At 38.7% G+C, this 27,484-nt stretch overlaps 3 protein-coding genes across 4 annotated transcripts; 1 reads left to right on the forward strand and 2 right to left on the reverse strand.

Annotated features, from left to right (window-relative positions):
- Positions 1-6,253: 6,253 nt before the first annotated feature.
- nsun4 (NOP2/Sun RNA methyltransferase 4) lies at positions 6,254-9,986 on the reverse strand. Its single transcript, XM_053329824.1, has 8 exons — positions 9,884-9,986; positions 9,195-9,414; positions 8,824-8,989; positions 8,469-8,623; positions 8,199-8,359; positions 7,948-8,072; positions 7,622-7,754; positions 6,254-7,432 (listed from the first exon to the last, which is right to left on the reverse strand). Exons 1-8 carry the CDS (start codon positions 9,983-9,985, stop codon positions 7,289-7,291), a joined length of 1,206 nt encoding a protein of 401 aa, XP_053185799.1. The 5' UTR covers position 9,986; the 3' UTR covers positions 6,254-7,288.
- A 184-nt stretch (positions 9,987-10,170) lies between these two features.
- LOC128368864 (cytochrome b-c1 complex subunit 6, mitochondrial-like) lies at positions 10,171-12,279 on the forward strand. 2 transcript variants are annotated; one of them, XM_053329755.1, is made up of 4 exons: positions 10,171-10,298; positions 10,786-10,851; positions 11,879-12,040; positions 12,146-12,279. In XM_053329755.1, the coding sequence occupies exons 1-4, from the start codon at positions 10,251-10,253 to the stop codon at positions 12,176-12,178; spliced, it is 309 nt and encodes a 102-aa protein (XP_053185730.1). In that variant the 5' UTR covers positions 10,171-10,250; the 3' UTR covers positions 12,179-12,279. The 2 variants fall into 2 exon arrangements, with proteins under 2 accessions (XP_053185730.1, XP_053185731.1); XM_053329756.1 differs by having other exon boundaries at positions 10,789-10,851.
- An 816-nt stretch (positions 12,280-13,095) lies between these two features.
- pif1 (PIF1 5'-to-3' DNA helicase homolog (S. cerevisiae)) lies at positions 13,096-24,336 on the reverse strand. Its single transcript, XM_053330045.1, has 13 exons — positions 24,324-24,336; positions 21,833-22,389; positions 21,588-21,711; positions 21,192-21,317; positions 20,069-20,222; positions 19,199-19,313; positions 18,226-18,332; positions 17,943-18,082; positions 17,499-17,605; positions 17,276-17,363; positions 15,768-15,913; positions 13,539-13,730; positions 13,096-13,310 (listed from the first exon to the last, which is right to left on the reverse strand). The coding sequence occupies exons 2-13, from the start codon at positions 22,382-22,384 to the stop codon at positions 13,260-13,262; spliced, it is 1,902 nt and encodes a 633-aa protein (XP_053186020.1). The 5' UTR covers positions 22,385-22,389; positions 24,324-24,336; the 3' UTR covers positions 13,096-13,259.
- Between the last annotated feature and the right edge of the window lie 3,148 nt (positions 24,337-27,484).

Here is a 27,484-nt window from a genome sequence, read left to right on the forward strand (position 1 = left end):
TGATTGATATCACTTTACAATGAGTTGATCAAATTTTCTTATAAAAAGTGAATCTAAACTGATGTGGTAAATAAATTTGGATATGTTATAGTTGGTGCAGATTTAGCCTTAATATACTCTTGAGGAAACATGCCGCTGTTCATTGAAAGTCACACCGACTGTTAGCACTTGATGAGAAGAATCACGCAAGTCTCTGATGTTTTTCTGTTCATGTGTTCTGGAAGATAATGTCTTCATATGAAAAAAAGCACATTATTTTAATATGTAAAATACAAAAAAATCTATCTATTAATGTTTACTGGTAAGGTAATTGTAAAGTTCCTATTATGTTGTATAATTGATAATGGTCTCAGATAAAATTCCTTTAGCTGTCTGATTGTAAGATTGTATTTGCTGAGCTCACCGGCAGCCGCCACCCTCCCCCCCTCCCTCCCCCTCCCTTTTTTGGTTGTCTATGTAGCGATCCTGTGTTGAATTAATATTTTAAATGTGTTCAGTTTCTGCTTTGAAGTTGACTAGAAAGACGTAACGAAACAAATTGGGATTGCTAAGAAAACTGCCAACACCAACTGCTGTATTTTGCAGTCCATTTTGCAATCCAGACAGAAAAGCGTGAAGTCAATAAAAGTGAGAAGATTTCATTGAATAATTGAGCCAAGTCCTCTGTGTACTGCTGTCTTGACCCTATTTGAGTTCTGTTGTTCTGCTGTTGCTAATGCTGTTCGCTCCACTGTCTCTGTCAAACTACTTGGTCCAGTGGTAGATAGATTTATAAAGCTGGAGGAGAGAGTGACTGGACCGTCAGCAGTGTTGTTTCCTCCCTAACAATGTAGACTTGAACTAGTGTTGTTGTAAAATAATCACAAATAAAAACATTGCTTGAAGATCTTTATAATGAAGAGTTGTCTATCTTTCTGAATATGTAAATACTTATTTTTATAAAGATGGTGGTGGTGGGTGGTGTTCTGCAGTCAATGTGCTGCTGTAGAAAATATAACATTATACATATTATATAATTAGTATGACATCAATTCAGATTTTCTTCAGTCTCAGAGAAATGTGGAAAGAGTGCATAGTAATGAGAGGAAAAGAAATGACAAGGTGAAGAAAAGCATGAAGACAATGAAGAGGTGGAAATAAGGTCAAATAAGGGGAACAAAAAAAACCCCCCAAACAAATAAAATGTTTAAGTATCTGCAGAGAGACAAAGAGTATACAAGCACAAGAGACAGAAAGAGAACAACGTAATCTGAAAAATCTGAAAAATAAAAAGCCGCGTGGAGACATAAGCCATCCCCAATGAATAAGCAGCCCATTATCCTGAAGAATGACGGCCTGGGGCGGTGATTATGCTGCTATTATATCTTTAACAGCATGGTTTGTCAAAACGCACAGACCCCCACCCCAATCCTGCTGGTACACACACACACACACACACACACACACACACACACACACACACACACACACACACACACACACACACACACACACACACACACACACACACACACACACACACACACACACACACACACACGCACAGCAATTGGGCATCTCTGCCCAACTCCTCCAAAATGTGCCCTTGCTCTTCCTGCAGTAAACTTAACATGCACTGAGAACTGTGTGACATTGCTCTGCTGTTAATTGAATCGGCCTTGAAAATATATTTCCTCCCAGTGTGTGTAAATAACAGCTGCACCTTGGGTGTTGCATGGAGCAATTTTTCTGACCGTTATGAATGACCACTTTCCAAAAATGGGATAGCGGGGGATAATGATCTCACCAGATTAGCAGTGTTAATGTGGGTGTAACACCTCACCCTAACCTTGTTGTGTTTTATTACACCACGAACATGTGTGTGTCCTCGGCCAAGGGCACCCTGATTACATGACTGATCAGACTGTGGTGTGGATATGCAGCACAAGTGAATGTCCTTGTTATCCAGAGTAGGAACCTGTCCAGGTACAAGGCAGGATTTTCTCCCATGGGACTCCTGACCGGAGAACACAACACAATACTCTTGTTCCAAATATTCTCTTTTCTTAACACCCATCCCCCAAACACACATACACACACACACACACACACACACACACACACACACAATCGCCTGAGGGTTGAACAGGGATGGCTAGATTGTACTGCTGCAGGGTCAAGTGTGTTGAGCCCTTGATGCTGGATCAGGTGCTTCCATCTCTAACACTCAAGGCTGTATATTCACCACTAAAGCCTTGACTGCCTATTTATAGACACACACACATGTATCTCCATCTACTTTCCTTTAAGCAACTGATAACGTGTGTATTTGTGTGTAAGTGAGGGCTTGTGAGACTTGGAAAAAAAATCCATCGCCCAATAAATAGTGGTAATAAAGACATGAACCCACTACTTTAAGGTCAGAAGATTCAACTTTTAAATTTTAGATGTCATAAAAGTACTTCATGAAACTGAATGGAAAAAAACATCCAAAGAAACAGCTGAGGGAGCATCACTTCATCAACTTCAATGCAGTACATGTGTCAAAGTTCCTAATCAGAAAAAAGAAAAAGAAAAAAAAAGTTGTCTCTGGAAAAATCTCCTGTCGACCATGTATCCCCTTAAGCAAAGAATTAGTGAACACAAAAGTTTAGTAAGATGCAAAGATATGAACGATACTGTAGCCTATCACTTTAATAACCACCCACATCCCATTTCCTCCCTCAGGTTCCAGGGCGCTGAGCAGATTACTCTTCATAAAGGGGTGATTTAGCCCGGAGGTTATTCCGTTTTGTTGTGTATGTTGTAAAAGAAAAATTTTATTCAATGTGCTTATTGATTTCTTGAGCATCTTTATAGATACTGTCTTTAACTTGTAGTCCACTACACCCAGGACTACAACCCCCTGTGATGTTTAGTCACACAAGTTCAACTGACTGACACACATGTTCATGCTCATTTGCTACCTGTTCATGTCTTGATGAAGGTCTCTGACCAAAAAGTCGCTAAGTAAAAGGATTCTTGCACAGATTTGAGTGTTTGGGTGCTCTTTTCATTCAGTTGAGTCTGTTACCTAATGAGCAGTATGATTTTCTTTAGAGAAGTACTTTATAAAAGTAACATAACACGGTAATACTTCACTTCACTACTAAGAATATACTAAGAATATATGTACCATAGAGTTAAGACTGCAATAGAAAGTAAGACTTTACATATTTGGAAACAAGAGAGTTTTGTGTCTGACCCACACAGGCCCACTGGTTTGCTGTATCTCTTGCTTTGACTCCCTTTCTTTCTCCCTCTCACACACACACAGCCCCCCGGAGCAAGCCCCCCACACAAAAATCACAGTGTACCATTCAATCAGTGCTCTTTTCTCCCTCCTCTCCATGGTTCTCTTAAAGGTTTTAACCATGGCGAGAATGAAAAGTGCCAGCGTTAGAAACCTCGGCCTATTGAGGAGGTGACAGGGTCTGCCAGAATATGATCCTAATCCTGTTTCCAGCATTCTTTTAGCCCACTGGCATTGCCATTTCGCTGCATATTCTCTGAGCTGTCAGGCCCAGGGAAATCCCTCTAATAGCACATTGCCCAGATACACATCAAAGCCCTCCTGGAAACCACCAGCAGGAACTTAAGGGAGAAGGACGCAAAGTACAATCCAGCTCACAGCTGCACACAGACATGCAAAAAAAAGCAAAACTTTGCCAGAAAGCACGTAATGCTCAAGGAAAATCAACTCATACATGATGCTTGAAGGTGTTAAAACTCTTCACACCCCTATGTCCTCAAGTTGTTTTAAACTTTGACTTTTATCTTAATTTATAATTTCTAATTTCTGGTGCAGGGGACAGATAAAAGATAGATGGTTATAGAGATAGAGAAACAAAGAGGGGTGATATCAAGAGGCAGACAACAGGTGGCTAAACTGTGTATCCTGGGCCACCCTCCTTTAGTTCCACTTCATCTTCCATTTTCTTCTTGTCCTTTTTTTCTTAAACACTCTGACTGCCATCTCGCCCCTCCCCGGGTAATCTTCTTAGAAAGAAGAAAACCCCCATTCTCTCTCTTCTTAATCTGGCTGCAGCCTAAACCTACGGTTGCATTTCCAATGTGGGCCTCACTGAACCAAACGGGAGAGCTCTCAGCCACTTCATGGAGTATCAAGTCTGTCTGTGAATGCTTAGATCACACATTGAAAAACAAGTCTGCTATATGAAGCTGATTTTATGTCATTTGAAGGATGGTTGTTAAATGAAAAGGAAAAATCTTCCTCCCACTTGCAGCAAGAGAAACCGTATGAAAGTATCTCATGTGATGTGATCAAATGTTGCATAAAAGCAAGCTGGGGTTATAATATGCATCTTTCCAGTTTATCCCGTTAGATTGTACTTCAGGTCAGATTTGTCCATATGAAACATAAAAATCCCACATTAGACAGGGGCGATATGGGTAAAGTCCTTTATCACAGTATAGGCAATTTTATACTGAGATATTAATATAGTAGATTTTCAAGAAAATCAATTGATACAGTATAAGGAAAAAATAATTTGACAGGAAAAAGTAATTTGGCAGATTCATCATGTTAATGCAGAAATAATATAAAAATCCTGCTAATTGATTTAAACACAGCCTATGATGGCCTCCTACAACAAGAGATGTTAAAGGAATAGTAACCTCAGTTTAAAAATGATGGCAAAAATCTTAAATCTATGCTGGCACACAGTGTACATTATGTAGGTAAAAATAAAACACATTATGAAACCCTTAAACGTACAGAAAAAGCACAATAATGTCCAAAGGTCTCCAGAGGACTGTATGATAAGCAGGTATGATAGAACATCTATTTGTGTGCCTCAGTGATGTGCTGGTAGATATACTGCTTTATTATAATTTCCTGGAAAATCATCCATGCATGATGATGGCCTCAAAACCAGCTCCTACTACACATTCCCCCCAACATTACATGAGATGAGAAAAAAAGAGAGCGAAGGGGAGGGGAAGGAGGAAACCTTTGTAAGTAAAATGTTACCTTTCACTATCCAGCTCCTCACACTGGTATTACTTAAAGTTTCTGTAAAAACACATTTTACAAATGACAAATCCCTCTGCTTATGTTAATAGACAACAGGATGCAAATTACTTTCAGCAATGAATAGTGAAGATAGTAGAAGAAAAAAAAAAACACTGTATGGCATTTTTTTTATCCGCCCTGTGGCTGCACACCGCGGAGCGCGCATCCTGCTGGGCTCAGACTACACAGTGCATCAGCGACAAAGACCCCCACTGGTGAAATCCTCTCTCCCACCGCCAACCGGGACACACTTCTGATCTTCACCTCTGGGCTGGAAAACACCACAGCAGGAGCGGCAGCATCTGCTTTAAATACACAACTTGGACTACAACTATAAGCTGTACTACAACTTAGTCCCTTTTCTTTACTGAATACCTCAATGCTCAGTTTTAACAACTGTAACTGGTGAATACACAAAATTGGAGTCTTATCATTAGCAGTGTAAAGTAATTAACCTATTCAAATTAAACTGAGCCATCTTTCTACTAACAGGTTAAAGTTTCACAGTCGCTTTTCCCTTTTCTTCTGTCATTTTAATAGTCTAGTGCAGGTGCTCAGTTTTAATATATGACTTTCATTACTTATATAATGGGTAGCAGATCATTCATTCAGTAGCTTGTGTGGTACAAGGTGAAAACATAAGACTATTAAGAGTGTTTTGCATGTTTATTGACAAAAATGTAACATTTAAATTGTATCTGAAAACCTAACAGAAACACGGTTGTGTAGTTAAATCCATAATATTCATCTTTCTAATACACAGCATATGTCTGCCTAACGCAGGCTTACACACAGGGACACAATGCACAGCGCTTCATTGGCTAATTCAATAATAAAGCAGCCAGCCAGTCGAGTCTATAGACGGGCAGAATAGAGAGTAACTCATCTCTAACAGTCTGCCGTCTCCTGAGTGTTAAAACATGTAAATTTATGTAAGAGCCCATAGGAAACACATATTTACAATACGTTTAGGTAATCACAAGATATGCGAACAGGCATTCAGGGCCCTGGAGACGAAAGCAGTCAATACAAAAATAGTTTTTATGTGTCATTAATTCCCTCTGCATTCCCTGATACATCCCCCTTTTACTGCAGTAATACAGTAATCACTCACAATCGCACAGAAAATTATCTGCACTCATCTGTGGAATAAAAAAGCGGAGGGGCAAAAACAGGGCGAGACGTCCCATTTTAGCTCTCTGCTGCCTCTTTAATGTTCATCTGGGAGCCGCATGGCTGCTGTCCATCCCTGCACAGGGATGGGAGTCAGCTCCTGCACTTGGAGCAGCTTAATGACAGTGGGATGTGGATGACACTCTCGCATGCCCCACTCATTAGACACACACACACACACACACACACACACCTTTTTCACGCAACATTGCCTGGCCAGGACAACATAAAGGGTCATCGGCGGTGTGATGGAAAAAGAGGCACCTCTCCGCTCTCATTAGGTTACAATAAGAGAAAACATTTCACCTCTGAGTGATGTCAATGCAAAAACGGAGTCGATCCAGCTATCATAATGAAAGTTGCACAGATTCAGATGTGAGGAGGCAAATGGTCAAATAAACCATTACCTGCCTTCTCATTATGCCCTCCTGCCGCATACACACATATCGCATTATTAGGCAAAGCCATCAAACCTGATGAATAACCAACCCATTTAAATTGGAGGGCTAAAGAGAGCTGGTAATTCTGATGGAAAATTTGTATCTCAGTAATGTGATTCACCAACCTGAAAGCACATATTTATCTTTATCTGTCTGACACAGTGCAGGGGGACATACATACTAGAGTTCCTGTCCACATATAGCCTTTATAGATATATCGTTAGTGTCCTCTAGTGGGTATGAAATATACACTTAATCTGTAATCTACTGTTGCCACCTACGGGGCAAAAATAAAACTGCAATTTAAATACACATGTTTTCAGCAACTTGAACAACTTGCAAATTGTCTCATTTGAGAGATTAACTCTTATTTAAAAAGTCTCCATAACAACCTATACGACACAAGCCAGCTGCATGAACTGGATACTTCATATATTCTGAAGTTTAGATACGTTGGCATTATACTAAGTGCAATCAAGTCCATCAGTTGTGGTCTACCAGGTAAAGTCTTGAGTCTGAGTCTGGCAGCAGAGTGAGGATGGCTTCAGTAGTCCGCACGGTGATAAGGCAATGATTCAAATATCCACAAGCTTACGGGTAAATCTGTCCAACAGCCCATGGTCTAAGTCAGTCTCCTCAGCTTGCACATATAGATGGGTCCAAAGTTAGCTGCTAAGTGTGGGATGACCATCTCACCGACATGGAGGTCAGGAGCAAAGTGAAAGGTTTTCCTAAACATGTGTGTGAGGGGTCGCAGATCCACAACCTGGAGGTGGATTTGATCGGAAAGGGAGGAAAACAAAGTAGACAAAAAGGTCAAATTACATTGTGTCATTTGGGTTCCCAAGTTTATCATCAGGAATTCTTACTATTCCAGTCATCCTCCTCTCTACTCTCCAGCACAACTCTAATTATTCTGTTTGCTGTTGATACAGACAGCATGTGTCTCACTGACCTGAAGTTGGATCCCATGTTCCTCCAGAGCCAAGGAGACAGCCTGTTCAACCACGCTCTGATTCTGAACTTGAGAGAGCGTGCAGGTAGAATAAACGATCTCCCCACCTGGACACGCTGCTTCAATCCCTGCCCTGCAAGATGAGAGTTCTTTTTGTCTTAACAAAACACTTGTATAAGCATGGCAGGTTTTCCATAAAACATACAACAAATAAGTGAAACTGCTAAACTTAACTGTACACTGATGTGACAAAATGTAAGTACATACATGTATACTTCATTCATATTTTTACCAAATCATAGTCAATGACATCCTGTAGGACTTACAGCAGCAGATCAAGCTGTAGCTGTGGCAGCCCTCGTCTTTCACCGGTTCTGCTCTTACTGAATATATTGTTGTCGTCCTCTATGAGTGAATGTCGGTCTGTGGTACAGGGAACATCAACAAGAACCTGAACACAGGGAAAAACAAGGTGAGCAAAGTGGTAGTATTTTAATAAACATGTTCAATTCAAGCTCTGCTGATCTGTAATTATTCAGAAAAAAAGGATAAACATGATTACATGGCATTTTCTTACTCTGTCAAAAGTGTCCCTTTCTATTTCCCCCCATTTGGTTCCATCAAAGGAGGTGATGCGTAGCTTCTGCTTGTTCAAAAGCTCTTTGGGAACGTAGCTGTAGAAGACCCTTTTCAGTCGCATTGTCCGCGACACTGAGGTGTCATTTACACACAGGAAGTCTTTGGCATACACACAAACAGTGGATGGTTAACAACAAACTGAGTGAGAGAGTAACTGCACAAACTCTGACAAAATATATGCAAGAAAGATTTTGGAAAAACCTCTTACCTATAGACTGGGTCTGAAGTAAAGCCAGGGCTTTGCCTCCCGGGGCAGCGCAGAGGTCAAGCACACTGTGACCCTCCTGAACATCCAGCACAAGACAAGGCAACATAGAAGCTGCGTCCATCAGGTAGTACCCCAGATACCCTAACATGTCTGGTCTTGAGAGGACAAGAGAGTAGTATGAGATTGTGTTGTCAGCATCACGGAATTTCTGACATTAATATTTTCCAAATATAGTACGTTAACAGTTTTTTTTTTTTTTTAAATTCGCACATTTTCAGGTAATTTGAACAAATAAAACCAAAAAAAAAAACTAAATGCCAATTTTTGATAATTAACAAATGATAAATAAGCTCACTTAGCAGGCTTGAATCTTGTGATATTCCCTCTTGGAAACACTAAGCACTTGATATTAGGGCTAAGACGTAGAGGTGATAACTGCTGATCAGCTTCAGATTTCTTCAAAGAAACGCCATCCTCCTCCTCCAATCTGACCTCCGCTTCTTGCTCAGAGCACGGCTGAGCTGCGGAAATGAGGAGTAACATGGAAATGATCATATAGGAGGATTATAATCACCAAAATCTCAAGGCAAAAGAAAAGAAGAAGTAGTTGTGTGTAGTAAAAAAACATAAAATAAGAGCAATTGTGTGTAAATAAAGTGGCTACACAACTACACAAATATCATGTCAGCCAAGAGTTTACCCTGAACACTGGAAATGAACACCTACCCTGTGTATCTGTGTCAGTGATGAAGTCTCTGCATCCTTGGGCTTCGAGGTCTGCCAGCGAATCATCATGGCAGAAATGATTGAGCAGGGCTCCGTACTTCCTCTCTGAAAGCAAGGCAGCTCGAACTGAAGGCCAGAGCTGCCCCAGCTGAACACTGTAGGTGGAATCAAAGTGCTGTAAGGCGAGAGTGGTAGGAGGGTGCTTGGGACGCGTGGTAGCCTGTCAGAAATGTAGAGACATCAAAACAATGAGTTTACATGTTAACTTGTATGTCATGAGGAATAAGGAGCAGGTTTTGATACTGTGGGGCTTGGACATGTGAAATTGTAAGAATGTGATTCATTTCATTTTTTATACTCTTTTATTTGATGAATGCACTGTCTCATTGATGATATTTAGCGACACAAGACACAACTGCAGATATTTCCATTCATTAAAAACATAACTGTCATCTCTTTTCACAAATGCTGCTCACTCCTGCTCTCTTTAACTTCATTCATTAAGTTATACACACACAACTGCCTTATAAAAAATAAAAGAAATATATATGCTGTGTTTTTATATCTTACATATTGTAGACAGCTCCAAATATAAATGTCTGTTTCACCTCAGTGAATCTAATTTCCCCTGATAAATACCATTATCGATGGCATTATCTATTACTGTGATGAGGGTTAGGATTACGTACCCATTTTTCTTTCATCCGGTTTCGTCTGGGAGTGAAACACCTTAAATCTTTAACTCTTCTTAAAAGATAAGAAAGTCTGGTGATATCCATGAGCAGCGCCATCATGCCCTGGTGCAACACTTTTTTTGGTCCGACAGCTAAAACAAAAGTTCCGCATACCTTGGCTCTTTTGATGGGCGGGACTCACACAAAATCTGCAGCGCTAATTGGACGAGAGCGTGTTGAACAATCTATTCTAACCAATAGGAGACGACATCCGGTGAGCCTTCTAGCAGCTTCCTGCGTGTGACCTCACGTCCTTAAGAGAAGCAGTGAGGCTCAAGTCGGCACTTCTGTCCACTTTTTGGTGAATATCAGCGCCGTGATTATGGGTTTCGAAAGGAAAATGCTCACATACGGCGACCCCGACGACGAGGTAAAGAAAAATACCCGTATGTTGCATCGTGGTCGATTTTTGTGTTTGGACGAGTTGCTCAACTCTGCGCAGACGTCAGCTAACGTGAAAGTGTAATGTCGGCTCTTATAAAACTGGTCAATGCTCAATGGGATATAATCTGTTTATTAAATTGAGAGACAGCTTAACCGAAATTTAAAAACAAATATACGTGATTTTATGTTTTTTGAGATATCGAGCTGTTTTTTATTGTGGTTGTTTCAGGCCACCAATGAATAACCATGATTTATATTGATCTTTTCTATTATAGTGAATGATGTAGGTCAATCTGTAAAACATGTATTTCCAGTTGTTCGTGTAAATTTACATTAGTCACCAAATACACTCAAATATAAAAGGCGTTGGATTAAATTGGTTATCCAACTGCCATTGCTATTATTTCCCCAGCAAGTTCCCATTTTTCAGACCAAACTCAATAAATGTCTTTGATATCATTGTCATGGACCAGGAGGAAGATGCACCTGCAGAAGAAGAGGAGGAGGAGGAAGAAGAGGAGGAAGAGGAAGATATGGTGGTATGTTTGTTCTTCATCTTCTTTATATTTGAAGAATATTATTTGTGTAGAAATAAGGGATTCACCTGCTGTCACACACAAAGCTTTTGCGGATGTAAATCATAAAGTATGGACACCATTCACCTTTGATGACACATATTTACAGGAATGGAGGTTTAATGACAGAAATTGGCTAAATAAAATGAAAAAGTGCAGTCAGATCTTTCTGAATGACCAGACAATGCATACATACCTGTGTATGACATGTTGAGCTCAGAGTCCAGGGTTAAAGTCTGTTTACCACTATGGAACAACACAGAATCACAGAGCAATTTTTATGAGTTGTTTGCTTCCAAAATAATAACTACAGCAGCCATGATTCTGTACACCATGCTTTAAACAAATTATGTAATTTCTGCAGCTCTTAATGAAAGCCGTTACAAAAGACAGAGGTCTTCTCCTCTCCAAGACAAACTGGTCAATTAAAACTGGTAAAAATACTGAATAAAGCAGTGTCATGTTAAAAATCAGTGTTTCTATGATGCTGTACAGTGGATAGAGGATGGATGTCCAGAGGGGCTATGAGTTGAGCTGCCATTAATGTTTCTCTGATAACTTAAGATCCAGATATCCAATGATTAAAATCATGCATCTGGGTAAAGGACATACTTAAAAATGATCTAAGCAGATGTATTGTTAAAATGTGGTTTAAAACTGACAGCTTCTAGCAGACAAGCTCAACGCCAATGTTTGAACATTGTCGGAAACATTTGGGATACTGTAAACTTCATAACAACAAAATGTATAACATAGGTCTAGTAATATTTTAATATGGAAAAAGTTACATATCATAGCTTTTTAATGTATTGATCATCTGTGTTGGCCGGGTTTGATTTACCAAAGGTTCAATAAATATCTCATGTAAGGCTGAAGAATCTGGCTTCAAAATCACTTGAATGTTTGTCATTGTAACAAAAAAAAGTTGCATTCTTCATGACATTTTTCTAGTTTCCTTAATACACAACATTCCCTTCTTGCCCCCCCTCAGGACCCTTTAGAAACAATACGAGCCAAGTGTGAACAAAGTGAACACTGTGTGCACTACAAGGAGCGTCTGGAGACCTGCGAAGCCCGAGTCGGCTCCAAGTCCACCACCGAGGAGGACTGCACTGAAGAACTGTTTGACTTCCTACATGCACGGGACCATTGTGTAAGTGTGTGTGTGTGACACAAGTAGAGTCTGATGAAAGATCTCATTTTGTGCTTCCATTTGTCTCCAAATAATAAACGCCTCTTTTTTTTTTCTCTTTTATAGGTAGCTCACAAGCTGTTCCACAAGGTGAAATGACCTTCCCACCCAGTTCCCACTACTTGCAGCTGTAGTATCTATTTAACTTCTAAAATTGTAAAATAATTAGAACAGTTCTGATGTCTGTTATTGTTCTTCTGTGTATTAATGTAAATGAATTTTCTCAGATTCCTGGACTTAACACATGCCACTCTTTTCAGACAGTCTTAAGCAGTTTGTAAATTGTGAGTCGCTGCTTGTTTGACTGATAGGTGCAAGTTGTTAAAGGTTATGCATAGAAAGGGCTCAGATTATCAGTTTTCCTGTGATCAGTTCATGTGACAATAACAAATACACCTCTTCCAGTAATGCAGCAATTACCTCAGGTTTGGTCATTGATATTTCACCTGAACTGTAAAATACATTCTTTGGTTTCCAGTTTGTCTGTCTTGATTTTTTGGTGGTGCAAGAAGTGACTGACTGCATATTCACAGTATACTTTACCAAGTTCAAGTACAGAAGGCTGGCTGTCATGGTTTGTAATATGAGGAGAGGGGAGGGGAGGGGGGGGGGGGGGTGGTGAGTGAAGGTTTAGATGATAAAGACAGATTTGAAATGGTTATCGCATAATTATAATAAGTACTCAAAACCAAATTGTTACTCCAGTGTGTCTCAAATCCTTTATGTGCTGTGATATTTAACCTGCATGTTTTGGTTATTAAAAACTAGTTCTAGTTAAAAAGTCATAGCATCTCCATCTTGGTTAAAAATAATATAGATCTGCTTTTTTACGAATGGCAGGAAAGCATTTTATTAAGTTTTAAAAATCATGTTTAGTGAAGGCAGGACACAGAGCTCATTGAAAATAACAGTAAACAAAACACTAAAACAGGTGTAAGTTGAGTAAAACTTTATTTGATTGAAACAATCATGATAATAAATTAAAAAATAAGGCATTATAAAAAAATAAGCTTTTAAAAATAGTAACAGTTTTGAACACATGGTGGCAGTCTGACTTCAAGTATTGTCTAAATCTGAGAGGTAGATGGTGAATGTCGATGTTTCTGGTTGTTGTATTTCAGAAGACCAGATTGTTGCCAAAAGAATAAAATGGTAACATGCAGATGACTTATTACAGTTCTCACCAAGAGTTTTCTTTGTTTCTGCTGCCAACAAACTCATCCATGGAGGCCTGTAGAGAGCAATACAGACAGGAAATTAGAAAAACTTAATAACTGAAATGTGACTGCTATATAATTTAATATGGTGTTATGTCTTGGCTGGGATTTTATAGTAATCAGGAAATGATGTGTGCAGACTTAATGTTTTTCAACTAATTTTCACCTTAACGTGCCAACAGAAACAAAAATGTCCTGAGGGTTTAAAAATGATGTCAGTCAGGTTTGAGCTCTTTACCCACCTGCATGAGCAGCCTCTCCTTCCTCAGTTTCCTGTAAAAGAGTAGAACATCTGGGTCTGCTCGCACCACACTGGGGTCAAAGTCCATGACCCTCAGACCCTCCAGACTCCGAGCCCGAGACAGGGCTACGTAGGCCTGACCACTCTCAAACACACGTGCCAGAGAGATTTCCACACAGTCCAAGGTCATTCCCTAAAATAAATAAAACGGTAATTAAAAAAGGTTGGGGTGACAAAAGCAATTTTATAACCACTGACTGGCATACTGTAATTAAAGATAAAGTAGTCTGCACTAATAGATGGATGTTCCCGTATCTGACGTAAACAAGAACAGCAGCAGATTCCAGGATTCATCCACAGGTCATTATCAGTGCCCTGCTATGCAGATCGCCCATTAAAATACCTTTCATGAGTAAAAACTCACCTACATCAAACAAAGTAATGTAACTGCTTTTATTGGGTCAATTCCTTGCACAGGAAAGTGTTTCATTACTCAGTGTGTCAGAGCACTTATTTCACAATTTTAAAGCCAGCTCTGCTATATCTCCACCCACAATGCCAGTGACCCTCCTGTATTATAGTTCTAGTATGTCCACTCATTTCCTCTGTGGGGATGAAGGTGTGGGATTTGTTTCTCATGTCTTAGTTTTGTTTGTTCTGGTGTAGATCAAACTCTGTTGACACATTGGTCGTGAGCAATAAACTCAATTACCCACAGGGCCCCTTTTTCCTCTGATACCAATTCAAGAGTCTTAAGGTCAGGATATTGGAATCTGCTGTGAGAGTTAAGTGGGGGCGGCTGATGAGACAACAGAGTGATTGGTGAAGAAACAGTCATGGGAAGCAGAAACACTGGCTGGGAGTATTCAGGGTGTCTGAAGAGGGGCCGCATTCACAAATATCCCCAACATTAAAAGTAGCTCCTGACTGGCTAAGTTACAAAAATCTTTACAAATAAGGGACGTCAGTCTGAAATTCAGAACCTACGTTTTTGACAAATGAAAGAAAATCCAGAGATCAAATTTGTAATTAATTTGATTTTAAAATAATTAACATTCATTTGATTTACTTTCATTTTTAAATTAAGTCAAATTTACTACATTTAATTGACATTTTAAAATTACATGTCATATTTGAATCTTCTTCAGATTTGATAAAAATCAAAAATTTAATTTAATTAATTCTATTTAAACAAATTGTTTTTGTTTAAATAGAATTAATGTGTAATCAAATTAAATTGATTAAATATCTAAATAAAATTCAGTTACAGACACGCTATTGACTCTGTGAGGCTGAGCTAAATGCTAACACAATCATGCTAACAGTAAGGATGCTAATACGTTGATATTAAGCAAGTAAAATGTTTACCATGTTCATCTCAGGATGCTTACATCAACACTGAATACACAGCAAAGCTTAGGCTGATGCAAATGTCACTAGTTTTGCAGGTGGTTCACTTCAACTCATGATTGATTGATTCAGTAATAAATAAATCAAATAAATAAAATCTCTGTTTCAACAACATTGTTAGACCAGCAAATCAGTGAAACCAGCTAATAAAAGAAAAAGTTAAGTCTAGTTGGGCATGAAACTAAGTATTGGACAAATTCAAATATGACCACATGATGGGGCTAAGTTGTTACAATTCTTTCTGAGGGGAGCGATAATTGTCTGTACATTCATGTTGGAGATATTTCACTCAAAGCTACAAATACAAACCTCACTGACTCTAGTGGAAAAGCCAGACATTCTATTGAGCTGCTGCCAGAAACAGATCAAATAATTATACAATATTAGTGAATTCATTGAACCATTCCTGTATATTAAGGTTTAGAAATGATACTTTTTAGTTGAATACAGTCTGTATTTCTGACACCACTCTTGTCTTCCTGGTCATGTTGACCGTAACCTTGGATGAGTTGAAGTTATAACGTGGACTTGATTAAGTCTGTGGATGTCTCAGACACTGAAATCAAGCCTGCAGATGTGTTTAGCTGTCTGGAGGTGACTACAAATAGAAAAATAAATGAGTTCCTGGCCAATTAAATCAAAATAGACAATCAAGTGAGTCATTCACTCACAGAAAGAAAAATCACATAAAACACTGGTGTCCCATGGCAACAATGAGTTGTCTGCTAAGACAAAACAAGGTCATCACAGATTTGGTCAGCATTAATCTCTCTGATATTTGTGTGTGAGTTGTAACCAATGTTATTGAACCTTTGCTCACCTGGCTCTTGTGAATGGAGATGGCCCAGGCCAGTTTGAGTGGCAGTTGCTGTCGACTCAGGTGGATCCCGCCCCCAGATTTAAACACCCAGCGCTCTTGCTTCAGCACCTCTGTAACACCACACAGGAAACGCACACGTGGGAGTCCTGAGGAAACAGGGAAGGAATGAAAGCTTATTTATATTTTGACTTTGCTGTTGAAAAAAAAATTACTGTTGCTGCTCTAGAAACAATATTAAATTTCATTTAAAATGTAAATCAATTTTAATCCTCTTCTGAATTATTTTTTTTAAAAATAAACAAAGCGATTCTAATAAAAAAAGAACCGATCAGTATTGATAAAGAACCAAACCAATAAGGAGTATCGATAAGATAAAATTCTACTGACACCATGCCTACAGCTAAATAGTGACTTCAACCTGTCTATGAGAGGCTGAGAAAACTGCAGTTGTAATCCATTCACTATAATCTGTTTTGCCAATGTTATTTTGTACAGCACACAATGCAATCACTCTCAGAAATGTGAAGGATTACACAGAGCACTTCATCAGTGAGCATATTTGTTTCCTTTTTCTTTTTGTTAATGTCAATGTACTGTGAAAAACTACAACCTGTTTTTAAAAAATAAATAAATAAATATTGTAATAACAATGGTTCAAAATGATGTGAAAATGGAAAGTTTTTACTCTAATAACATCCCCTGAATTGTTTTGAGGCATTTTATTCTTTATATGACAGCTATCTGGTCCTCCAGAGCCGTGCTGGTGTCAAAAGCTCCTGGTAAATTAACACAAATGACTCAATGAACATGAATAAACCTGTCTGGTACATTTCTGAGGTGAGTTCACTGAGAGTCTATGCTAATACAGGCCTTGGTGTCAAGATACATACAACAGCACCATTGCTGGAAAAAAATCTGTTAGGAAACACTGCTGTTGAACAACATCCCAAATGAAAAACATATGTCACAGAATTGGACACCGTGAAGTGATCTGACAAATATGCTGCAATAAAACAAAACAACAACAATTGACCAAAAAAAAAACAATAACAACTTTTTGAAAAAAATAGGAAATACATTTATTTAATTTCTTGCTTAGAAGAGAAGATCAATACTATTGCCATGTGTGCACACTAAATATGAAGCTGGAGCCAGGAGACGGTTTAGCTAAACAGTGGAACAATTGACAATACCTGGCCAAGAAAGAGTTTGAGCAGATAAACTACAACTTCTCCTCTTCACATTTTGGTTTTGAACATAACACACAAGTGATATAATGTGTTATAACAGTGCTTTAGATGTACAGGCAGGCTGATTCTTTTACCTTTTCATCCTTTCATTTAACTTTTGGGAAGATAATAAATTAGTGTGTTTTCTGCAAAAAAAAAAGTAATCTGCAATTCTCTTGCCACTTGGGATATATTAACAGATGGATATAGAAGATTTCAATTCTGGCGTTTCTGAGCAGAGTGAACTATGTTAAATAAATAAATAAATGGGTTACTGACCAGATTTTCCAGACTCAAAAGCCACCACAACCCCTCGTGCTCCATTCACCAGACCACGAGCAACATCCAGGTTCTTTGTCAACATGACCTTTAAAAAAAACAAAAAAAACAAAACAACTTTCAATGCATTTTTTCACTGAAACTGTAGTACAGTATTCTCGATACACATAACACACGTAGGTACAGAGTCTGAGGAAAATTAATGAAAGCTACACACACTTACCTGAGCTCCCACTTTGAGTTGGAGCAGTCTGCTGACGGGGCTCTGAGCGTCTATGGTCTTCACCAAGGCTGGGTCACTGTCAAGGGCCTCAAATACCCGCACCGACCCTGATGATTCAATAACAGATAATATTGTTGTGAACATAACTGTTTTATCCAAAATACTTCATGTGATGCATCCCAAAATATCTCAAGTAACAAACCACACAACGAGAATGTTGTAATGTTGTAAATGTTTCCTTCCCTCTTTTCCCAAAAAGAGGGAAGGAAAAACTGGAGGATCAAATATACACTCTGCACACCTTCCTGATGCAATTATGTCTTAGAGAATAAGTGTAGATCAGTACAGGAAATAAGTCAGAAAACAAGTGGTATTCAGCTGAGGCTGAAAACACCCCTGGAGGGGAAGTTTCAATAAGGTTACATGAGTCAGACCAATTCAGACCTGGCAGCTGCTGGAGTTTGTTCTCGTTTGTGAGCTCTACGTCATCCTTGTGTGTGCACAGTCTGGTTGCTAGAATGCCGTCCTTCTCGATGTGATGGTAGGCGCTTCCCATTAGCTTCGCAGTGACTTCCTCCGTCACCCTGAGTGGGATTAATTGACAAAGAGCTTGCTTAAACTTCTCTTGTAGAAAAACTACTTTTGCATTTGAACTGGGATTAGTTATATAATTGTACATGCTGGCCATGAGATTACTTCAAAAAATAGACAGTGGCTGTGAAGTTACCTGCCCACTCTCACAGCCTGTAGGAGGGAGATGAAGGACTGGTCTGTTTGGCGCCGCACTTCCATAAGCTCCATGTTGACCTGGATGACTTTACGCCAACTCCTGGCCTGAAGGGTAATAGAAATGACAAGGTCTTTTTCAATTAAGTCCATTTGGGTGTTAAGTAGAGAACCTGTATTCATGGCAACCATACCAGCTAAACCTCTGGGCATATGTGGAATACTGAAATATCAGAAAAGTAGGGACACCTCTATAAACCAGAGCAAATGCACCACATTACAGCTTACTGGTCAACCACAAACACATAAATACACAACTATCAACCACCAACTATTACCTTAAAAAGGACTATATAGTTTATATATAGTAACGCTTCTCTAACTGTGCCAGTTTAAACATTAGCCTCATGTGTGGTAGAAAAAGTAAAGTATTACGCATTTGATACATAACATCTTTAAAAGAATGGGTTCAAAAATGTTCAAGTCTGTCTTAAAGCAACTGTCAGAAGCCCAAATTACCAATGAAAAGGTTTGATCCTCTAATCATTGCTCCTGCTAAAACTGGGCATTGAAAGACCTCCACAAATGTACTAACAAAGTGATGAGGGACAAAATCCACAGTTCCAGTTGTGTGCAAAAATGTTTTTAAAATGTGAAGATAATGAGGTCAAATCTGCCACATTTACAGACTAATGTGTTTCCCTTCTGAATCTCAGTGGATAGATTGTAACAAAGAGTGGAAATCTAGCCACTTGATTTGATGATGTTGGATGATGAAAACTTTATGATTGTATTGGCCAGTATAAACAGGAGGAATAATAATGACAATCCCTCACAAAAAAAATAAACAAACAAAACAAACTCATTTCAATGTTCTTTTGGGCATCTGACTAGTGTTTTAAGACAGATGTGAAAAATAGTGAACTCATCTTTCAAGGTAAAGGCATAAAAACATGTAAATGGGTTGCTCTGACCTGGAAACAGAAGCTGGCCTTTTCCTTTCCCTTAGAGACAGGAGGCAGCTGGAGGAAGTCACCACAGACAATCAGCTGGATGCCGCCAAATGGTTCAGTAGACCTCCTCACCGACCTGCGACAGTGCACAACCAGGAGTACAGTAGGCTATGTCACTGAAGGGGAATATACTTAGTGTACCAAATCTCTATAGCAAGAGACCTGTTAGCTTACATGACCAATACTTCAATTTGGTCAAAGATACACATGGTATTAAGTTCATGAGGTAGTGTAGGTTATTATTTTAGTACTCATTAGATAAAACCTTCTATTTACATCAAAAGGTTGATTGTTGCTGCTACTAAAAATATAAAAACAAGTTACTTCCCTCAAAATATGTAAATTAGGTAACATCACATTCTCAATGCATAAAACTGACACTAAGTTTGAAATGCTTGAAAGTATGTTAGTAAAAGTTTTAACTATCTTCCAAGTCTCATTTTTTACTTTTTAATTAATTGTTTACACATTTCAAATAACAGTTTCTTAGTTTTATAAATTATAAAATTGGATTGTACTCGTCAGCTGCCTGAAGGAACTTGTGTGAATGTGCCAAGACTTATTACATGAGTAATTTATTGTTCAGTTGATTTGTGGTTACAGACATAATAGGAAACATGCCATTCTGCCCATTCTGTAGCTACATATGAAGCAAATCTCTTACACAAGTAGTGTAAATAAAATTAAAGATGCTGAAACACAAAAACAAGCATTCCACCACAAAACAATCTGTATTCACTTTACCAAGCTGTTTGTACATTTCTATTGTGACACACCGTTACAGTTACAGACCCTGAAATGTGTGTTGTTCAGCTTTGAATCCAATCTCACCTGGCTACAGACTCGAGCTTGTCAAAGAACTGGGCCTCCACCATGGAGACCTCGTCAATGATGAGGTGTCGACAGCTGGTCCAATGCTGCAGGACCCCAGGCCTCTGAGCCAGTTCGATACACTGCTCCAGCGGGGCAGAGCCGGAGCCAATACCTATAGACAGATTGAGAGTGGGAGGCAGAGGAGCACAGGGTGGAAAGGGACATACATGATAAGCATCTAGGCAAAATACTCAATCTACACTTCATACTATATGGTGTGTGGAAAGACATGGACACCTCCTCTGGATTATATTAAAGTCCAGAGGAAATGGCATTTTGAGATTATCTGATTTCTGTATCTCAAAGTGACAGGTAGGACATAATGTAGGGAGGAGGAGAAAAAAAAAAAGTTGATTCATGGGTGGATATCAAGATATCACTGTTTGGTGCAAGCCAACACAAGCAAACGTCAGGTTTTGTTTTACAGGAAGAAAAGATAATTTTGATATAAGAATACAAAGAAATTGATTTTTTTAGTATATTTTTGCATATATTGTTAAATAGGGTTAATTTCATCCCAACTTTTAAGATTCATAATGAACAATACACCATCACATAGACACTGTAACCAAGTACCACAGAAGAAATGGTGATTAGAGCTGAAACAATAAGTCATTTACTCACTTACATATTATAAGTATTACTTTTATACAGGTTCTAGTTTCATAAATGTGAGGATTTGCTTTCATATCATTACACTGAATGTCTCTGGGTTTTCACTGTTGCTTAGACACAACAGACATGATTGTGATGGGCATATTTTGGAAGTATAAGTAATAATTGTGGAAACATTAGGCAGATTAAACAGTGATGAAAATCATTGTTAGTTGCTGTATTTCATGCTTTTCATTATCAGGACAGCAAAAGAAAGAAAGAAAGAAAAAAAAAACATTTGTGTGCCTGTCCATAGAGCCTCATTTAAGGGCAGACCTTGGTTGAAACCAGTGAACTGACCAATTATTTGGATAACAATACTAGATGCTTGATGAAAGAAAAACAGCCTGAGCTTATGTAAAGAGATACACTTACGTCACTGTTTTGTAATATCAATTTTATATCTGAAGAAGCTTTAATAACTGACCAGCAAAACTGTGTAGTGTTGTTCCTCCGATATGACACGCAGCCACACCTGTGCTGGCTGTGGCAAAAGTGCTCTTTGGGGGAAGAGATCCCATGATTCTCTTGAGTAAAAAGGACTTTCCAGTACCTGAAAAACACACATTAAAATGAGCTAAGAACCAACAATCACAGGAATATGAAACATATCTGTGCTTAATATAAATCAGTTATTAAAAAAAAAAGGAGATTTATAACAAGTTTGCTTTAAACATTATAAAAGAAAGACAAACTGTTATTAAATGGCAATATCAGTAAGATGTAACATAATTCAAAAGGACAGTGATGCAAAATAGATCATATACACATCTCTTTTTCATCTCCTACTATGAAAATGTAGCTTGTGCCCCACATTTCATACCTGCACTTCCTGTGAAGAAGACATTTTTCCCGCTTAGCACAGCACTGAGGACAGCAGTCTGTTCTTTGTTCAGTTTACGTGAGGCCAGAGACAGGATGGGCTTCTTACTAGGGTTGGATTTCACCTGAAATAATTGATAACGACAGATAAGACACAAAGATAGAGTGTAGGGTGCAGCTGTCTGCTACAATCTCAAAATAAGATATGTGGTCACAAATAAAATCAATGTGTGAAGTTTGACTCACAGGGCTGAAGTTACAGTCACCCCTTGACCTTTTGACCTGCTGTCCTGCTCCTGACGCTTTCATCTTATTGGTCCGTTCTGTCAGCCCTTTGGGGGGCTCTTTGGATCTGAGCTCATTCACCTTCTGGATGTCTTTTTGCTGCAGGGGGCTGATGGCCTCGAAGCTGCGGGGCAGACCGGCTTTGAGCTTCTCTCGGTCGCTCATGGGTTTGCCTCCCTGCCAGGCCTGATGTTTGATGCTCAGGGTTTTGAGGAAGAGGTTCAGTCTGTCAGGCGGGCAGTTGGAGATGAGCACCTGGATGTTTTCGGGGAGCAGTTTGACGGTGCACTTTCCATCTCTGACAAACTTTGTGAACAGTTTAATGTCCTTCAAATTGTAGCTTTGCGGGACTTTGCCGTCGTGGACCCGGAGGATGATCTCCTGGAACTCGTTCCGTCCCAGAGTCACGGAGGCTTTGCGGATGACCTGTCTGCGGGTTGCCTGGCCGGAGGTGTTGAGATGCTCCACCGTCACACAGCACTGCAGCTGGGCACCGTCATCTCCAGGTAACATGGCAGCAGCCTTCAGCAGGATTACAATAGTTCATATTATGACTGAATCACAGTGTGCTCCAGCAGTTTGAGAAAAGGTACAAACAAAAACAAAAACAAAACAGCGCGACGGTGCATGACATATAATATCTGTTTTAAAAGCCAGTAGTGAAACAATGTAACATGACCGCAGCTGTGTTTCATTCAATCAACACAAACATCCAGCATGTCGTGATCTCGCTTAATTAACAAACATATTAACTTGACTTCATCATCATAATAACATTAAAGTGAAGTTCAGAAACATATCTGAGCTCTGAGCTTACCTTTGTTTATCAAACACTTCTTCCTTTCTCAGTACAGCTGCTCTTCGTTTCTCAAACTCCGATTTCAAATTATCGGTGCGTGCAGTTTAGCCAATAGCAGAGCCACGCTCTTGACCAATCAGGGTGGGCGATTTAAAAATGCAGCCAATGAAAGACGAGAAGGTACGCCCCCTCTCAGGAGCAACGACCAATCAATGGTATTGAGTCAGGTGACGTCATGTATGCGTACACATGGGTTTCCGGATATAGCTGCAGAACTTTTATTTTTTACTTTAAACTGCAGAACTTTTATTTTTTACTTTAAACTGCAGAACTTTTATTAGAAGAACTTCTACTCACCTTCATTACGAACTCAACACGCTGTAATAACAGTTTTAAAGAGGATAAACTAGATTAAGTTAAGCTTCTTTTGTTTTTTCTGTTATAGGTTCCTTATTTATATTTATATTTTTGATTTGTTTATTTTATCGTATTTTATGTTGAGAACATTTTTATTAACACACGTTAAACTAAGCAAATGGCTCAAGATATATACAGCTACACAAACAAGTCACTAAAAGAAAAGACATAAAAGCTAATATAAACATGTGGGTTCACTGGAAAGTCAGTAGACATTATGTAGATCAGCACTAATTGTTCATGTTATGTTTTTGTTATTTTGTTTTGTTTTTATAACTGATCATGAGTCACCCTGCCTTCCATGAGAACGAGATGAGAATGAAAGAAAGGGTGATCGAAAGATGGAAAAAAGGAAGATTTCCACACGGAACAACATAAACAACCGTGTGTATGGTGTATGATAGCCAACTCTATATGGTGTCCTGGATCAGTGTGTTATAGGTTACGATACAAAATGGAAAATGAACAAACAATAAAAAACAATAAAATGTCAACAAGTGGGCTATCCATTATGTTGCTTCATGTGATGACTCACTATCACACCCTCATTATTTTTCAATAATAAATACGCACACCTCCTTCAACGAACCATTCATAATTTTCACATGGCTGCACTTTATATGAAAGAAGCTTCCCAGAACCTGATGAAAGGGCACAGGTTACATCCACAGTCGACACAAGTATCATTAGACAAGCCTGACTGAAGCCAATACATTTTGAAAGTGACTAACATCCTGATGTTTCAGCTTGGAGGGCAATAACCTGTGACAGGGTGAGGCTGTTTGATCAATCTGGTAAAAGTCTCTGCAAACCAAAACGTGATGAAGAAGAAAAAGTAATAAGCCAAGTATCATCACTGCTATGATATGTATTACATTCTTGGCGGGTGATGTGTGAATAATGTTGCACTGAAAATTGTGTTATAAAGTATTAAAAGTGAAGCTGACGTTAATATTGAACAGTTTTGGCTTCTTGCGTCATTTGTTCATTAGCCTCCACACCCTGAGCCTGTCACTGGTGCTGCAGCAGGCATGTGGAGACAGAAAAAAAGTCCTTCAACTCACAGCTGCAGTCCCTCAATATAATAATCTCTGTCATGTTTTGCATATTTTGCTATTTGCGCAAAATTGTACCGTGAAAGCAATATCCAAATTTTGAACAAAGCAAATTTGTTAGAAATATTTGAAAAGAGTAATTTGGGTATTTGCCGTTTTCATTTGGTTAGCTGAAAAAGTATGAGAGACTTATAAGTGCAATCTTATCATTTTATGTTTAAGAATGGAAAAAAGTAATAACGTGTCAAAAATACAGTACAGTGAGTTTTTTCTTCTCCCAGCTGGCTTTGAGCTATAGTTGGTTATGTTTTCACTTGTCAGGAGGATCACATGTAGTGTTTTGGTATCCTGAATGGTATATAGTAAGTACATTTATTCAAGTACTGCACAAACTAATTACAATATTTAGGTACTTATATTTCCTTTGTACGCTACTTTATATTCCATTCCACTACATTTCAGATGGAAATATTGTCATTTTTACACCAGTACCTGTAATTGACAGCTATAGTTACTAATCATCAGCACTTATACTCAGAGAAAGATTTACACAGAAAAAGAACATGATGAGCTTATAAAGTAAAATGCTTTGTTAAAGATTGAATTAGTGGAAGTGGCTTTGATCATGATCATAGTATCCCTGGTTTAATGCCAGTAAGGGACCTTTGCTGCATGTCATTTCCTTTTCTCTCTCTCTGTTTCCGGTATGACCCTTTGGAGAGACACAACAAATACATTAATATAATATATTTGTCATACAGACCATTTTTTCTGTGGAAGGAGTACTTTAATAATTATATTTTGTTGATAATACTTCTTTATTAAAGTAAGATTTTGAATGTGCCTTTACCAGTAATGGAGTGTTTGACTTTGTTGAACTGGCACTTTTGCTAAAGCAAAGAGTTCAACTGCTACTTGCCTGAGGCAAAATACCAAAACAAAATGTTCCCATTTAGATGTAGTGAGATTTCAGATGTCTAAAGGCAGCAATACAACATTTTGGAACAGATAAAACTGTTAAATTTCTAATGGCATCCCAAAGTGGCATAAATTGTTTTTGGCCACTACACTGCAGCCTCAACATATATCAGATATATCATAAAATAGTTGATGTGTTAGCATTTCCATACTTACACATCCTGGGCAGACACAAATAATGAAATACTACTTGAAGTGAAAATAACCCTCATTCATGTTAAGTGATACTCAGTATTTGTTTTTTGTTTTTCTTTTCATTTGTTTTGCACACAATTCTTACAGCATGAAGTCTACATTGAAAAATATAACACTTATGACAGTGTTACTATGTTTTTTGTGATTTTGAGAACTAGAGATGTTCTATTGTCAGATGTGATTATATCCTTTGGTGTTATAATGACCACTGGAGGTAAATAATTATCAGTATTCTTCCAATGCAGACCTTCAAATTTTTTTATTTTTTCAAAGCATTAAAAGTTTCCATCTCAGAGATTATTCATTCCTGTTATGAAAAAACACACATTTTCTGTGTCAGGCCGGCCTCACTGACAGTAGTTTGTGACACTGCAGGCTTTGTGATCCCAGCATGGGACTTTAAATAGCCTGTTATCATAAGTTCTGCACAGATGGTACATTTATAGTAAACACTGGTGATGTGACTGCAGATACTCTATGCTAAGCATGAGCACATCACAACACATGGCTCCCTTGAAGCCACAACAATTTTGATTGATAGAGTTCATTCAACAATAAAAACAATATGAATACAGGATGGATAACACAACAAAGTAACATACAACATAGTTTGCTTATTTCCATTGTGGTCCTTGATGGAAGGGGACACTGATTGTCATCAGCACATGACAAACTTGACAGCTCAGATATTCAAAAGTGTACCAGGTGAAGTCAATCAGGACAGTCAGGGGTGACAGAGGAGTGACCCAAACAGCCAATTAGTGAGAAGGAAAAGAGAAGAAAGGAAGTGAGGTAAGTGGGGAAAAGGAAGTGGAATAAATAAAAGAAAAATAGTGAATCTTTTCTACATGGAGAGATAACTTATTGTATCCTAGTCATCTGCCAACCAATGTAAGCTCTGAGTTTAAGGTTATTTCAACACGTTATCTTTATGCAAGATAAGTTAGGCAGAATTGTCTGCATGGAGAACGAGGTCACATGAGCATGCTGATTTTAAATAATTGACATACAGCAGGAACAGAGGCCCTAGGACGCTTCCCTGGGGAACTCCACACTCTAGTATTTTGGGACTGGGTAGTAATACATTAACCATTGGGATAAAAACCTATCCATTAAACTGATAGTTTTGAAGGAAAAGTGTGTAAGACTTAGTGGCATCTATAAGAAAGGCCATGTTTCTACAGTAGCCCTAAACAGACAAACCAAACACTGACTTTTTTCACGGGTTTCGTGGCCACTGTGGATTCTCCCACAAGCTTGGAAGGGGAGGTCGAGGGTAGGGGTATTCAGTTAGTGCAATTTGCAACTTCACCACTAGAAATGACTAAATCTTACACACTGGTCCTTTAATACTCTGTATTCCAGGTAAACAGAGCTTTGACACCAGCAACATTTATTTCTTGGCATTATGTGAAAATGAAAAAATACATCTAATGTGCATTACAGGAGGTCATATTTAAAAGCTTTAAGTAATAAGTGCACAGTGCTCTCCTAAATTGATTGGGAGCTCACAGGGTCCATTTTCCTTAGCAGTAGGACACATTAGAACACATTTTCATTAAGGCTGAGAGAATCAATTGACACAGGAGGACTGTATTTGCAATTTTCACCTGACCTTTAACACTCCCATCATTAAATGGCCAAATGGTGAATGTTTGTGCCTGTCACCGCTCTAAATACAGAGGCCTCCCTTATGACCAACAGGACATATCACATTATAAACCAAGTAACTATGACTCACTAGCTTAATGTACCTTTTTATATTTAGTTGGTGCTGCTGTGGTGCGTTTGACATCAGTTTCACACAATTTTGAGGCTGAGGCTGAGACAAGAGCTGCTTCTTACACTGGATTAAATTGCTTGGCTTGCCCATCTGGCATTAAGGTTTCACCCTGGCCCTGAATACAAAAATCCAGACAAGGTGGTGTTATATATGAGCAACATATTCTTTCTAACAATATGTTCTTCCTTTCTTGCCTCTCTAAGGATCAATCCCCCTATAGTGCTCATGCCCCCTCATGTGCCCTTAGTCTGTACAGACAGAAACAGAAGACATAACACATACTCTGTCAAAGTAAAGGGCACATCTACCCAACCTTCCACCTATATCCCCCCACCCCCAACACCCCCAAAACACACACACACACTCCCATTGACTAATGTGCATAC

The sequence above is a fragment of the Scomber japonicus genome, chromosome 12 (genome assembly GCF_027409825.1).
Source record: "Scomber japonicus isolate fScoJap1 chromosome 12, fScoJap1.pri, whole genome shotgun sequence".
NCBI classification, from domain to species: domain Eukaryota; kingdom Metazoa; phylum Chordata; class Actinopteri; order Scombriformes; family Scombridae; genus Scomber; species Scomber japonicus.